The sequence below is a fragment of the Spinacia oleracea genome, chromosome 6, assembly GCF_020520425.1.
Source record: "Spinacia oleracea cultivar Varoflay chromosome 6, BTI_SOV_V1, whole genome shotgun sequence".
In the NCBI taxonomy this organism is placed as follows: Eukaryota; Viridiplantae; Streptophyta; class Magnoliopsida; order Caryophyllales; family Amaranthaceae; genus Spinacia; species Spinacia oleracea.
In genome coordinates this window covers 15,309,705-15,325,821 of record NC_079492.1, presented here as the reverse complement: position 1 = coordinate 15,325,821, position 16,117 = coordinate 15,309,705, and the positions used below count along the sequence as shown (strand labels likewise).

At 36.2% G+C, this 16,117-nt stretch overlaps 2 protein-coding genes across 2 annotated transcripts; one reads left to right on the top strand and one right to left on the bottom strand.

Moving 5' to 3' along the window:
- Positions 1 to 1,119: 1,119 nt before the first annotated feature.
- Positions 1,120 to 2,646, top strand: LOC110789699 (protein DESIGUAL 2). Its single transcript, XM_021994403.2, has 3 exons — positions 1,120 to 1,422; positions 1,694 to 1,899; positions 2,278 to 2,646. The coding sequence occupies exons 1-3, from the start codon at positions 1,315 to 1,317 to the stop codon at positions 2,510 to 2,512; spliced, it is 549 nt and encodes a 182-aa protein (XP_021850095.1). The 5' UTR covers positions 1,120 to 1,314; the 3' UTR covers positions 2,513 to 2,646.
- A 1,191-nt stretch (positions 2,647 to 3,837) lies between these two features.
- LOC110789700 (probable histone H2A.3) lies at positions 3,838 to 5,115 on the bottom strand. Its single transcript, XM_021994404.2, has 2 exons — positions 4,806 to 5,115; positions 3,838 to 4,296 (listed from the first exon to the last, which is right to left on the bottom strand). Exons 1-2 carry the CDS (start codon positions 4,995 to 4,997, stop codon positions 4,090 to 4,092), a joined length of 399 nt encoding a protein of 132 aa, XP_021850096.2. The 5' UTR covers positions 4,998 to 5,115; the 3' UTR covers positions 3,838 to 4,089.
- Between the last annotated feature and the right edge of the window lie 11,002 nt (positions 5,116 to 16,117).

Here is a 16,117-nt window from a genome sequence, read left to right as displayed (position 1 = left end):
AAGGTGTACAATAAATTTATTGTACACCAACCTAATTTTTAGCCAGTTTTCTCTAACTTTTGCCTAATTTTCTCTAACTTTTATATTATTAAAAAAAATTGATAGATAAACATTTTAAAGGGTTAAATGATAAATTTTATACATTATTAGTGATTTTGAAGAAATATTTTTTATTAAAATGGAAAATTTTATCAGTAAAAAATAGATAACTTTTACGTATATAAGGGTAACTTTTAAGCATTTTACGTTAACTTTAACTTTGGTGTACAACATTTATCGTACACCCTATGTAAATAAGAATTTGTGTATACCACCTCTTCTCCGGATAAGTTGTATTACTAGTTTAAATTACACTAACTACGGAGTACATCACAATTTGCCATCGAATTTTGTAATGTCTTCATTGATTATCTAAACAATCTAATCTCTAAATGACTAAACATTTTGATCACCATAAACTTGCTCAATTATTTTTTCAAAAGAATGTTTTTTCTTTGGTATAATGAAGGTGTATACCGCTGACAGCGTTGACTAACCTTCTCACCCCGTATGCTCCAGTTAAAGAGTAATAGATTGGCCAATGATCTTTTCATTCTCAAATCTTGGCCAAGAGGATGTAAGTAGCTTATTTGACATACTATCTATCAAATCTAACTAATCTCTAAATGACTAAGCATTTTGATCATCATAAACTTGCTAACTTCTTTTTTTTTTTCAAAAGAATGTTTTTTTTTATAATCAAGGTGTTTACCGCTGACAATAGTGACTAACCCTCTAACCCCGCATGTTCCAGTTAAGATCGAGTAACAGGTTGGCCAATGATCTTTTCATTCCCAAATCTTGGCCAAGAGAATGTAAGTAGCTTATTTGACATACTAGTTCAAATATGTGCTGGTGATACCCTTCTTTCCTTGCCCCCCATGCCAAGAATCCAAAACCAACAACAAATCGAAAGAGAAACCAAAACTTGGAATAAATTAAAGTACCAATTTTGTAAGAAACAAAAGAAACTTTCTAATCCCATCTCTTGAAACAGCAAACTATCAAGCTTTTTCCCTTGTGTAAATTCCTACAGCTAATCTTTTCTTTTCATGTCATCACATTTTGGGATGATCCACAAGTATGCCTTAAAACTTTATTCTATATTCTCTGCTTCTTAAGGACTCCCCCTTTCCCCTGTTCTTTCCCTGTTATATATAAATTACGCGTAAGTTGTTGTAGGAAACACTCAATCCTTTCCATCATTAGTTAATCTCAAGCTCGATCTTCATCCCTAAAACCTTAGCGCGCGCTTCAGGCTATTTGTATCAGAAAATGGCACTGATGTCAAAAAGAATGGGGCCTGTAATCTGTCTTTTGATCATGGTTATGGATATTGTGGCCGGGATACTAGGCATTGAAGCTCAAGTCGCTCAAAACAAGGTATGTTAAACATTGTCATAGGCCTTGTTCTCTTCACCTAATCTCGTCTGATTATCCTAGTATGACCTCATTTGGTCTGGTTTAGTCTTATCTGAGTAATTTCTATGAGTGTTTTTACTTTTCTGGTCTGGTCTGGTCTGATCTAATAAGCAATAAAAATAAGGTGATCGAATAGAACAAAGCAATTTGTTACTCGATTCAGATGGGGAAAAAAATCATCTCTAACAACATGAATAACTAAAAACTTGATACAATTTGTTGAATGTTGCAGGAAAGGAATATGAGAGTGTGGATATTCGAGTGTAGGGAACCGAGTGAAGCAGCTTACAAGCTTGGATTGGCAGCTTGTATATTGCTAGCAATAGCTCATATAATTGCTAATGTACTTGGTGGATGTGTTTGCATATCATCTACAGAAGAGTATACTAGATCCTCCCCTAACAAACAAATAGCTGCGGCTTCTCTTATTTTCTCTTGGTACGTAAATCAGGCAAATGATAAATCAAGGGAAGAATTTCACTTCTTCTAAGAAAATCAACTTTGATAAATGTTAGATTTTCTCAGAAAGAGTGAAAATTTTCCATAGATTAATCACTTCCCCGTAAATAATACTAAGTACTCCCTCCGTTTCTTTTTGTTTGTTACGTTTGGACTTTATCATGTTGATTTCCTTGAAAAAAGTGATTTTTTTTCCTTAAATTAACAGGTGATTTTCTTGGAATAAGTGAAATTTTTCCTTGGATTCATCATATCCCCGCAAATAACGTTCCTACACTTTTTTTCCTTAGCCAATTCTCTTAACGAACTCGTGTAGTATTGCAAAATTAACCATTTATATACGTTGATGTATTGCAGGATTATATTGTTCATCGCCTTCTCCCTACTCGTTCTAGGGACAGTATCGAACTCAAGATCAAGACAAACTTGCGGATTCTCACACAAACATTTATTTGTGATAGGAGGGATCCTTTGTTTCGTTCATGGATTGTTTCTTGTTGCTTACTATGTTGGTGCAAGTGCAGCTAGAGCTGAAGATGACCATATATTCAAGCAACAAAGACCTGCTGGTCCCTTCCCACTTCCTGTCTAAATATTTATTCTTTCCCTCATTTTTTTTCCAGTGTTATTATTCTCTCCAATTTGTTAAACTTAAGGGGATAATTGTTTGGCCCTCTCCCGCTTTTGACTTTACTTAATTGCACATGTAATTGACTACTTGCCTAATTCTTTATTGTGGAATTTATGAACTATGGAGTGTTTTCTTTTTTTTTACCTTTGACATAATTAAATGCAAGTTATTGATTGTCTAAAGCTCAAATTTTGGAAAACATTTAATTTATCCGCATAAACTCTCTAAATTTTCGAAAATATTTTATTTACCCACGTAGATCCTCCAAATTTCCTCTATCAAAATCAAACCACATTCAAGGATTTTGCCCGCCAAAACCTTTGGATATCCTCCATTGTAATCTAACCACATTTTCAAGGATTTTACACCTCAAAATTTGATATGCTCTTCTCATTTATGCATAGTTTTACGTAAACACAAAATTTAAACAAAAACTGAATTATCACTAAAAACTTCCTCCATCAAAATCCAACCACATTTTCAAGGATTTTACACCTCAAAAATAATATGCTCTTCTCATTTATGCATAGTTTTACGCGAACAAAAAATTTAAACTAAAAACTGAATTATTATCATTAAAAACTTCCTCCATCAAAATCCAACCACATTTTTAAAGGATTTTTCCCGCTTAAACCCTCCGAATTCCCTCTATCAAAATCTAACCAGATTTTCAAGGACTTTACACCTTAACTCTGATTTGTTCTTCTCATTCAATCCACAAATTTACACGAACACAGAATTTAAACAAAAACAGAATGATCATCAATAACTTCCACCATCAAAATCCAACCACATTTTAAAGGATTTTCCCGCTTAAACCCTCTGAATTTCCTCTATCAAAAACTAACCAGATTTTCAATCCACATATTTACACGAACACAGAATTTAAACAAAAACAGGATGATCATCAATAACTTTCTCCATCAAAATCCAACCACAATATAAGGATGTTGCCCGCCTAAACCCTATGATTTTCCTTCAAATAAATCTAACCCCAGTTCCAATGATTTTGCACCTTAACAATGATCTGTTCTTCTCTTTCAATCCACAATTTTACACGAACACATATCTTGAACAAAAACGGAATGTAAATATGTAATCAACAAATTCGCTTAAAATCACAAACTGTATGCACAAATTTTGAAACTGGAAATTCAAATTTCAAGACTTGCACCTTATATTTGAAATATTCAGCTCATTCAATCAACAAAATTTACACTAACCATAGAAACCAAACAAAACCAGGAAAAATCCATAATCAATATAGATTGGCATAAAACAGCAAATCAAACATAATTTCAAGCTTTTACTCGATTCCATAAACGGTAGGAGTATCAAATTTGTTTTTTTTCATAGATGATTGGACGAACTACATTCTACTAATTTCTAAACCTACAGAAAAATCAGAGGGAACTAAACCAGCCGAAACTTGGAAATAAAACAAATCCTATGACATATGTGAAAATAAAACTATCTGACTGTACGTTCATCTCTACATTATCAAAGAGAAGGACCTTCTAATCAAAGATGATTTCAGTTTAATCTTCTTCAGCGGTAGCCTTCTTGGTGGGCTTGTTAGGGAGGAGAAGGTTGTGAATGTTTGGCATTACTCCTCCGGCTGCGATTGTCACATCGCCGAGAAGCCTGCTGAGCTCTTCATCGTTTCTGACTGCCAATTGGATGTGGCGGGGCACTATTCGGGTCTTCTTGTTGTCCCTTGCTGCGTTTCCGGCCAACTCCAGAACCTTCATTTGATTGATGGAAGGAACAGTTAGCGAAAGAAGTGGAAAAGAATCATCGGCAAATGGTTAAAAACAGAAAGAAATCTGAAGCGTTTGTTAGAAAACGAGAGAATAATCAGGGGAAACTGAATTGTCAATTAAAGTTAGGGGGAAATTAACCATTTATGAGATGAAAATTCAATTTAAAACACTGAAATCACGGATTAAACAGTTTGGAAAACAGTAATTGTTAATCAAATCGGAGTCCATGAGGAATTTTGAAGTGGCGAAATTAGGTTAAAATAACTAAAGTACGGAGAAGCCGCGAATCGAAAAATCAAGGCAAAAAACCAAAGAAAATGGAAAGAAAATAATCAGATAAGCTCGGATTTGAACTGTAAAATCGAAATCAGGAAATTAATAGCAAAAATCTAACGAATCGGCACGAAATAGATTCAATGAACAAGAATTTCAAAACGAAATTAAATCAAAAACAAAGATAGATGTATGGGGAAAAAAGAAAAAGGAAATACCTCAGCTGCGAGATATTCAAGGACGGCGGCGAGGTAGACAGGAGCACCAGCACCAACACGCTCGGCGTACTTACCGGCCTTGAGAAAACGAGCGATTCTTCCGACGGGAAACTGGAGGCCAGCCTTGCTACTGCGAGAAACACCTTTCTTTACGGCGGCACCGGCGCCGATGTTCTTTCCCCTTCCAGCCATGGACGTCGATGAGAGAGAGTGAGGGGGTGGTTGTTGGCGTTTAGTGCGAGAGGTTGAGGGGAGAAGTTTATGCACGACAGTTCAGGAGAGAGAAAGGAAGAGAGTGAAGAATGGGATCAGGTAGAAAGTGGCGATGACTATTTAAAGGGTATGTGAACAATTCTTGACCAATCAAAGGAGATGTCACGGATCGATGACGTGTGCCGTTGGATTGAAGGTGAGATCGACGGGTGGCGTTGATTTGATGCATGGATATGTGACGTGGTACAGTGTCAGAAATTCAGGATATTAGTGGGAGATATTTTTTTGTTTTTTTATTTTGACTTTAAAATTAAAAAAAAGGCTCTTATTTTGTTCATATCGTAATCTAAATTTGGTTAGTCTAATTAGTCCTCCTCTAATCTGTGATCGAGTATATGCAAGTAAAAGCTAACCTGTTTATGAGAGGTGCGGAGTACTACGGTCGAATGTTATCAACGTTGTAAATAAGCTTTTAAGATATACGCGTGTAAGAATCAGATTCATTTTGAAAACAATACAAAAATATGCATAGACCTTTTAATTTTGATACCATGCATTAGAAAACATCAAAAATATAAATTTTCTCAAGGAGGATTACGAGAAACAAAATACAGTTTTTGAGAGACATGACGAATAATTTATTATTCTGCAATTTAAGCTTTCCATAAAATCGATCATAGCTATACGCCTATACTCCATGATTGGTACATTATTGGAGCTCATATGCTATAAAGCTTTTGCAGTGTTGTAATAGTAACTAATTACTGGAAGAGAAAAAAATCTAAACTAAGATATAACTATGATGTTGAATATTTATTGTTTAGGTTATATGGGAATACACATGACTGCATGAGCATGCTAGTCATGAAGGTGGTTTTTTAACTATAACATTAATTGAAGCAATTAACATCCTCTTTAACAACTAATTAATGACATGGTTATCATACTTATTTCAACGCAATATAAAGTTGGCAAATTTGTCAAAAACCACATTTTAAAAAGACAAATATGTGAAAAATCACCTTTTAAAAAAAAAGGAAAAATTGATATTGACAGTCCCAACTATGGTCACTTCACTTTTAAAGGTCCCAACTTTTGATTATTCTAGAGTGGTCTCAACTTTAAGGTGTGTTTTCCCAGAATGGTCCTTTAGTTTATTAAACTGTTAATTAAGTTGATTTAAGCATATCATACTATTCTATTTACTTCATTTAATTAAAAAATATGGTTATTGCACGAGAGATATGAGTCTTAATTAAGTTATTTAGCACTTAATTTTAACTAAGGGACCATTTTTGGAAAGGACTCTCTATAGTTGGGACCACTATGAGATAATCAAAAGTTGAGACCTTTTAAAGTAAATCGGCCATAGTTGGGACTGATAATATCAATTTTTCCAAAAAAAAATTGTGAAAAGAAACATAAAACAAATATTGTTTTGTCAAAGACCACCCTGTAGTCGAAAACCGGTGGTCAAACTTTTTTTCCGGCGTTGACTACTCCCGTGTCAGTCACGTGATAAACTTTTTTTTTCCCTATATTCCTCCAATTTTCCTTCTCTTGTACGTTCCTCTTTCCCCTGTCACTTCTGCAACTGACTCTTTCTCCTTCATTTACTTCTTCTCCTCTTCACCTCTACTTACCATGGAAAATATGAATTCAATTAATCATCAGTAGGTGGGTTAGTTTAAGCCTCCCAAATTGTAAGTTTTCACTTTCTCTCTCATCCCTTATGAAATTCTATATTATGTTATTGTACTTAAGACTGAACTCGTCCTTTTTTGTCTGCCATGAATAAAAAAAGGGAATCTTACATCATTAACAAAGCAAGGAAAGGGGGATCAATCTTATAGTTATACAAAAGCAAAGTACAATTTTTAATTCAAGAAAGTTAGGGTTTTTATTGAATACTAATTTGAGCAAGATTTGTTTATGAATCCATCTTGATTGTTGAAAAGGCGCATATTATGGGATTATTATAAGAGTTAGTCTAGATTACATAACATAATTGCATATTATAATTGTGATGTTTTTTTAGTTTACTTTACTCGTCTATGTTGAATCCAAAATTAGATGGTTGCATTAATTGGTTTTAATTCAGTAGGTAATCCTAATAATTCGAGATCGAATTTGAAAAGCGTGTATGTTTGTATCAGGTCAAATTGTAGGATAAATATTGGTTATCATTGCTTTAAAATTATGGATACAATTAATATTAAGTTATTTCAAGAGGGTAACTTTGTTACGAACAATGCAAAACAACATATGAGAAGAGAAATAACAGTAAATGTGGGGTAGCTTTGCATTCAAATGTGGAGGAAGTGTGTTACTTTGAGTTTGTACATTGGACTAAAAATGAATTAGGCTATGACGAGGTGGGTCAGATTTGGCATAAGCGTGGTTGTAGTTTATATACCGGGAGGAAAGAGTTAAAGAATGATGCAAACATCCTCGAGTTTGTAAAGGCCAAAGAAAAAGATGGATGGTACATACTTTATGTGATTCATAAGGAGAAAAATGATGGTCATGTTCCAGATAGATACGAGGAACATACTTCAGTATTATAGAGTCGGCAGACATGGGTAGTGAGCCAGCCAATAATAATAAAGAGGGGACCTCACAAGGAAAAAATGTTGATAATATTGACTTAAACCTCATAACTGATGATAATATTTTTCACTCCTTTGTCTCAACCTATTTCTACACAACTTCCCCCTGTGTTACCCAGAAGAGAGAAAATCTCATCATTCTTAAAAATAAAAGGGTGCACAATTTTGTAGTGAGATTGAAGTTGGCAGGGAGCTAGATATTATACCCGAGATTGATAACTTTCTTCCAAGTGACAGTGAGGATTTTGATGTGCGTTTGAGTGACGGAGACTATGAGGAATGAGGATAATGTGATGATGATCTATTTGCGGAAAATGTGGATCATGGCATCAATGAAAGGGTGGTTAGAATCTTAGGAGGGTCTAGAGAGATCTATGTTGAGGATGAGAAGGAGGAAGACGAGCATGAGGAAGAACATCATGTAATCGAAGTGAAATATGATGATGAGCTCAAGGATAGTGACAATGAAGTTGTGAGTGTAGTTGGATCAGATGATGAAGGACTAGAATATCCAATCTTTAACCCACAAGTGGACTTTAAAAAAAATATTACCTTAATCGCAGGCTTAAAATTTCCATCGAATAAAGTGTTTAGGAAGTTTTGAGGCATCATGCCATAGAGAATGGCTACTATTACTATTATTTGCACAACACTGCTTTGAGAGTTCCAGTTTACTTTGATTGAAAGAGGGCTAGGATACAAAAGTGTAACTGTAAAAAAAGGAGGAAGTGTAGATTTAAGGTTTACTGTAGGAAGCTAAAAAGGGAAGAAATCTTTCAAATAAAAAGCCTAATAAATGAACATGTGTGTGGGCATCAACATTAGAATCCTAAAGTGATTGCACGATATCGTGCAGAGATATATTTAGAATATTGGAGAGATGATCCACATATGAAGGTGAAGGTATTTACGAGACTGACTACAAGGGAGGTAGAAGCTGAAGTACTTTATACTAAGGCATATAGTGCTAAGCAGATGGCATTGAAAATGTTTTTTGATGATTCTTCCACAAAGTATGAGAGGGTGTGGGACTATGCAGTTGCAATTCGTAAGTCAAATCCAGATTCCACTGTAATTTTGAAGGTGGATGGCATAGAGAACCTACCTCCTTTGTTTCAAATGATGTACATTTGTCTTCAAGCTTGCAAAGAGGGCTTCATGGCTGGGTTAGGCCAATATTAGGAGTGGATGATGCCCATTTGAGAGGGTCATACCTAGGTGTTTTGTTAACATCAGTAGGGAAATATGGGAACAACAACATATATCTGGTTGTTTGGGTTGTGGTTGAGACGGAGAATTCAGAAACTTAGACATGGTTTTTGGAGCTTCTTGTGAAGAACGTAACTATTGCAGCTTCTTCTATAACTTGGGTGACAAGTTGAAATACAATTTTAATATTTCTTAAGTAGATTGAAAAGGCTAAGAACAAAAAAAACTGATATTATAATCTAACTTATCGAATAGATAACGAAACGCCTATCATTTTGACGGATTTGACTTGCCTAAACTTTTATAGGTTGTTTAAATTTGACTAGTCGGGGTTGAATTATCTGAATAACTTTTCATACATTAATATCCAAAGGTACCCCCTGCTCCATGACTATTTTTTCCGGACCAACTTGAAGGAAATGTGTCCTTCACTTAAGGTGCATTAAGTCTAATACCAAGGTTCAGATTAATTGCAGACAATTAATTCAGTAAGATCAAGTGATCGGAACAGCTAGCTGGAGCAATGCTTCCGACCAGTGAGTTCTAATCTATATTAGGCTCACAGCTTACTCTTGACTGAACCTATAAGGTCACACCAATGACATGTAACAGATCACCGGATTAAATGAATCGGAAATTCATTTAATAGCTTTTCGGGAATTAGTTCGGAAAAACGCATTATACGATACGACCTTGCATCGGAATCGTATATCGTATCGCGAATATTCGTAAGCTGGGAGAAACGAATAATTTTATCGTACGACGGTGATTCGTCGTGTACGATAGGATAAATAATAGCCGTAAGGCGTTCGTCGCAAATACGAGCCGCACAGAGCTTCCGGCACGTCGAGCCAAGCGCGCATGCGCAAGGCCCAACGAGCCAGGGAGCTCGCAGTGCAGCGAAGCAAGCCAGATCGCGTGGCCATGAGTGCGCGCACGAGCACAACAACAAGCATCGAGCAAGCAACGAGGTCCATGGCCCATCGCTGCTCGGTTGCGCTGTGGGCTTCGGCCTGTGGTGCGCTACGCGCATGGGCTTGCGGTGCGGTGTGTGTGCTGCCGGTCAAGGCCTTGTGTCTTGGCCGGTTACACTAAATATAATATTAGGTTATATTTCACACACCCCATTCAGTTTTTCCATAACCCTAAACCTAATTCTGAAATTACGTATGTTCAATTTTGCTCTCTACTAAAAAACTGTTCTTCTCGAAAAAGCAAACACTCTTGAACGTTGTCTAAGCTACGATAATCAAGACGGATATGAACATGTCGGTGAACCAAATAGAGGAACGACAATTGGACTTATTTGTTCGTGTTCGTTGATACTGTACTCGGGAAAACACGCTTCAAATGTAAGTATGTTTAATCTGTGCTTTATACATGTTTCCTGGCTTTGGGGATGTTCCGCACATGTTACATGTTTAACTGTATTCTCCTACAGTGGTATCATGAGCCTTATGTATTCAAATAATTTTTTTAGCATGATTATATTTTTTGTATGTTGTCGAACTTTTTGGATTTTTTGTTGAATTTTTCGAATTATTATGGATTATTGGATGAATCGTGTAATAAGTTCTGAATTCAAAAAGTTTCGTAATTTCGACTTTTCTGACCCTAATCTGATTGAAAACGATTTTCTAAGATCAATTCATGTGAACGGAATTGCAAAAACAGGCCTCGAAGTATGAGTTTTTGGGCGTTTTTGTTAATTAATGAATTAAATTAACAAATTCGGAAAGTTTTTCCAATTAATTGGTCGACCTAAACTACTCGGAATTGATTGAAATTTTGACACATTTCCGTGGGGTATATTTTAAAATTATGGTAAAAATTTCGGCCATAATGTTAAGTATAAACCCTAATTTTGCTTTCCCCAAATTCGTAAATTTTAGATCACTAATTTATTTTTAAAATAATTTAGATTTGGAAATTTGGTTAATTTGGAAAGGGAATATAATTTCATGTAGAGTGGAAGATTTTAATAATTATTGGATTAAAATTTTGATTAGATTCATTAATTTTAATCAACACTTAAACCAAATTGGTAAAAATGTGAAATTTAAATGTTTAGAACGATTTAAAGTTTTAGATTCGATTATCAAAAGTTCAAATTTTGTTGTTGACATTGTTCGTTCTTAAAATTTGAATAAGTTAGCCTAGATTTAATAAATTTAACAAAATTGGATTGTTGTTAAATACTCCCTCCGTCCCGGAATACTCGACCCGGTTTGACCGGCACAGAGTTTAAGGGACTTGAATTGACTTATTTAATTTAATAGGTAGTAGTTGATAGTGGGGTATTATTTTAATGTAGTTAGTGGGAGGTGGGTTAAGAGGTGGGGTTGGGGGAGAGTAGGGGTTGAATTTTCAATTATTTTTTGTATGGAGTAGGGGGTAGGTGGGTTAATAAGGGTGGAGTGAGAAATAATATAATATTGTTAGAATATTTCCATTTTTAGAAACAGGTCAAGTATTAAGGGACGGCCCGATAAGGAAAACAGGTCAAGTATTCCGGGACAGAGGGAGTATTAAATAGATCGTAAAGTCGTTATTTTTCGAAAATAAAAATTGTTAATTTTGTGAAAAATAACTAAATGCAAATATGTTTGTGAAATTGATTTTTTTTAATTAGTTGGTTCGTTTGCACGAACCAAAGGCACGAACACAAGGGGTGTGTGGACGTGTGGCTCGTCGTAGCCACGCGGGCTGCCTTCCCATTGCCGAGCCACAGCAACGCGGGCAGCAGCAAGCGAGTTGCGTGTCGCGCGCGCTAGGCGGAGTGAGCAAGCAAGGCATCGTGCCTTGGCTAGCGAGCTGCGAGCAAGCAAGGGCAAGTTGCCTTGCCTTGTTGTGCGCAGCGTCGAGCACAACAGCGAGCAGCAGTGCCACACAGCAGCGCAAGGCTGCGGTATGTGTGTGCGATGGCTGCGGGGGCATGGGCGACGTGCTCATGTGCCTCGTAGGCCACATAACACGGGGCAGTGCTGGGCTGGGCGCAAGCCTAGCCCGCATTGCACTTTTTGGGCATTTTTCGTTTTGTTGGGCTTTAAAATTTGCATTAAAAGGGCTAACAAGATAATTAATTATTTATTTTATTTAACTTGGGCCGAGCCGTGAATTTAATTTAATATTTAAATATTTAATTATCCGGAATAATTATTGGTTTAAGTGGGAGCCGCTTAATGAAATTAAAATGAAATAATTATTTTAATCATTTTCGTAGGTCGCTTTATTTTAATTAAATTAAATTTTAATTAGAATAAATTCTAAGGATTAATAATTTGGAAATTGATTAATCTTTTAGGACGCGTTTATGTGAACGTGAATACTTTCATATTTAAATGGGCCATTCGTTTTAGGATACGAATGGGTGAATGCATAGAGTATATATATTTTATGTAATGTAGGTTCTCCAAGTGACTAGTATGGCCAATCTAGGATAGTTAATACGGTCTGCGAACCGTTTTATCTTTGAATGTAAAGTTTTAAAATATGGTATGCGAACCATTGAAATTTTGATGTAATTTTATTATTTCAAGTATTTCTAATTTAGAACTTTAAGTTAGCATTGAATGAAGATTCAAGACGATGCCAAGCTAACAAGATGGTGAATAGGATTGGATGCTTCAAGACAAGAGTTTTGGGCCATACTAGTTCACCAATTTTATTTATGCTTTTATATATTGAATGAATGTATATTATGCATGAATGCGTTGTTTGTATGCTCGATTAGATTTAGTTCACTAAATAATCGAACCAACATAGAAACAACTAGGTCCAAAGTAATATTGAGTTCAAAAGTTGCCTTCCAAATCAAGCACTTACAAAAATCTAAGGATCTAACGTAGTTGGTTTATGCCAAAGCGAGGTGCTATATTAGTTGACTTAGATGGTAAGGCGTCCCAAAGGAGCACGTTGATTGTGGTTTTAACTCAAACAACAATGGCATATGTTGTGGCAATGGGATGAATTATGGTATTAATTTATTAACCAAGAGTAATTTGGAGATTACTAGAAATAGGTTTTGCTTACATAGAATCTTAAAATATTTAAGACATGCCAAAGCTGCTTAAGGATTTAGGACTTTTAGGGTCTTGGAATCGTTTCATTCATTTTGGACCATTTTGTTTTGCTTTTGCATGAATGAAATGTTTAATACCTTTAATGATTGCATGCTAGCATTTATTTTAAAGTTATTAAGTTATTAATGGTTATTTATTGCAAATTCTTTTCAAATGTAGTAATCAAATGGCCGCAATCAAAACAACAATCAAATCATCGGAAATTCTGGATGTCGAGTTAAACTTGACTAACTTTCTTGAACGGGAAAGGAAACTTATCAAAGTTTTGAAAGGTAATGACATGCGCTATGTCATCGAACAACCTTTTCCTAGCTATTATGCGGGGGGTATGACTCCAGAAAGGTACAGAAATTGGGCACTTCACAAGTACCTTGTCTCGGAGTTTATCCTAAAGTCTATTCTCGAAAAATGGAGAGGGAGGTTCATTACCTTTGAGCCTCATTCTTTCCTAAGTAAACTTAGGTATAGATGTCGTGTGAGGTATCAACCCAAGGGCCAAACTGGTGGCAAAAGGGTTGATGAATTGGCTAATTCAATGAGCAATCTCAAACTCATTACCCCACACAGGTCGTGTCTAGAGAACGAGCTTCTAGAGGCACAAAAGCGCATTTACTCAATTAAGATGGACAGAAACACACCAATTCGGTCTCATGTGAGTATGATGACTGAATCATTATATTCTTCACAATTGAGAGACTTGGTGGTTCCATCAGAGAGCCAATAGCTACTGCACTAGTGCTGAATTCTCTTCATAGGGATTATGAGGGGTTTAAGATGCACTATATATTTAATAATAAAGAGAACACATTCAGTGAACTTATGGAATTGCTCGAGAAATTCGAGAAAATCCTTAAGTTCAAACAAGACCCTTTGAATGTTCCGGGGACACCTCAATGAAATGGAGTGTCGGAACGGAGAAACATGACCTTACTCAATATGGTCATGTCAATGATGGGTCAAGCCGAATTTCCTTTACAATTTTGGGGACATGCGTTCCAAACAGCAGCACTCACACTGAATCGTGCTCCGTCAAAAGCTATTGAAAAGACTCCATACGAATTATGGACTGGGAAACTTCCAAAGTTTTCTTTTCTAAAGATTTGGGGTTGCGAAGCATATGTCAAGCGATTGATTTTGGATAAGCTCGAACCAAAATCTGACAAATGTTTCTTCGTTGGGTATCCAAAAGAAATAAAGGGGTATTACTTCTACAACGAGCCAGACAACAAAGTATTCGTTGCTCGTGACAGTGTCTTTTTGGAAAGAAATTATATTTCCAAATTGACAAGTGGGAGACAGTGGCGTATCTAGGATTTTGAAATAGTGTAGACACTTTTCAAACTATACTAGATACGTAGTACATATATAATAAAATAAACATCATGTATTACAGAGAGTATACATAAAATTACCTATGTACATATAGGAAAAAAAATTGCGCAAAAGAAAACTTGTAAATATACTACGGAGACACGGAGTAGCTCCTTAAAAAAAGTGTATTCAACTAATGGTATTTTTTTTGAAAAATAAAATAAAAAATTGTATACCATGTATTTGATTTTCATACAACATATAGATATCTTTTTTTTTTTTTGTTGAAAGATAAGGAGTATACTTAGGAGCCTCTCCGCACGAGAGTCACTCCTGAGTAGTCATTACAAATAATGGAAGATAAACGAGGAATAACTTTAGGATCTAAATACATTTTCCCTACAATGATGTGACCGACATTTGCTATCCAATCTGCTGCTGAGTTGACTTCTCTGAAAACATGATTAATTTCCCAAGTGTCGAAGAAGGCGAGGAGATGCTTAATATTCTGAATGATGTTATGAATTTTCCACGGAGGAGTGTACTTTCCCTTGATAGAATTGATGACAAGAAGATTATCACCTTCGATCTGAATGTGAGAAATGTTGATATCTAGATTATAATTACTATAGAACAAGTGTTTGGCCTAATACTGAAGGAAATAATGCCCTTGGTCCAAGTATGCATTCTATGTTAAGTCTAATAAATGCGGTTCAGTATTAACTAACAAGTTAATAATTCAGTGAGATCAAGTGAGCTGAATGCCTAGCTAGAGGCCGCTTCAGTTCAAGTGGAATTAATGATATTAATCCACAGCTTACTCTTGACTGAACCCGTAGGGTCACACAAATAGTACGTAAACGGATCAAGTATTTAATAGCATTAAATACTCCATCTATGAATATTCGGAATCGACGGATCTTGGTTTCAGTGGGAGCTGAGATCGTCACAAGCAAGAAATGAATACTCCGGAAACGATGATATTCCCGGAAACGGAAATATGGATCGTATCGGAAATATAAATATTATCCAAGTCGTAGATGTTGCCGGAAACGGAAACATGGTACGTATCGGAAAATATTATCGGAAATGGAAATATTGCCAGAATCGGAAATATTGCCGGAAACGGAAATATTGTCAGAATCGGAAATATTATCGGAATCGGAAAATAATTCCGGAAACGGAAATATTAAATATTTGTTCGAAACGGAAATTAATTCCGGAATCGGAAATGTTAAATATTGTTCGTATCGGAAATGAATTCCGGAATCGGAAATTTAATCGGAAGCGTATCGTACGAATAAGCATCGGACGAGGCCTGCCGGACGAAGGCCCAGCACGAAGTTGGGCCATCGCCCAGCAAGCCAAATCGCGCGCCCAGCCAAACGCACGCCCAGCCAAACGAGCGCCCAGCCAAGGCAGCGCCCAGGCCCACCGCAAGGCAGGCCCAGCGCGCGCCAAGGCCATGGCCTCGCTGCGTGGGCTGCTGCTCGCACGCACGCGCATGGGCGGCCCATCGTGGCTGCCGTGTGTGTGTGTGTGAGTTTGTGTTCATGCACGATTCCTAAAACGTGCAGAGTTCGGTTAGTGATTAAATTCCTAATTCTATTTGATAAATTAATTAATTAGAGTTCTTGTAGGATTCTAGGTTTAATTAATTCGTATCCTAATAGGATTCCAATTCCCTTTCCATACCCCTATAAATATGTGGCCTGGGTTCACAATTTATGACGAGTTTCTAGTATTCAAAGTGAGTTTTTGAGAGAAAAATTCAGCCACACATCTTGCTCAAAAGTGCCGAAAATTCTAGTACCTTAAGGGCGATTCTAGTTGGTCAATCTTAAGGCGGATCCGGACGTGCTGTGGACTATCTACGGAGGGACGACAC

What these genes read in the sequence shown, in the direction of transcription:
- LOC110789700 (XM_021994404.2), bottom strand. Translation starts at nt 4,997, where the DNA reads ATGGCTGGAAGGGGAAAGAACATCGGCGCCGGTGCCGCCGTAAAGAAA. An exon ending in TTGAATATCTCGCAGCTGAG is followed by an intron (nt 4,297 to 4,805) that starts GTATTTCCTTTT and finishes AATCAAATGAAG; the next exon opens with GTTCTGGAGTTGGCCGGAAA.
- LOC110789699 (XM_021994403.2), top strand. Translation starts at nt 1,315, where the DNA reads ATGGCACTGATGTCAAAAAGAATGGGGCCTGTAATCTGTCTTTTGATC. An exon ending in CTCAAGTCGCTCAAAACAAG is followed by an intron (nt 1,423 to 1,693) that starts GTATGTTAAACA and finishes TGAATGTTGCAG; the next exon opens with GAAAGGAATATGAGAGTGTG. An exon ending in GCTTCTCTTATTTTCTCTTG is followed by an intron (nt 1,900 to 2,277) that starts GTACGTAAATCA and finishes GATGTATTGCAG; the next exon opens with GATTATATTGTTCATCGCCT.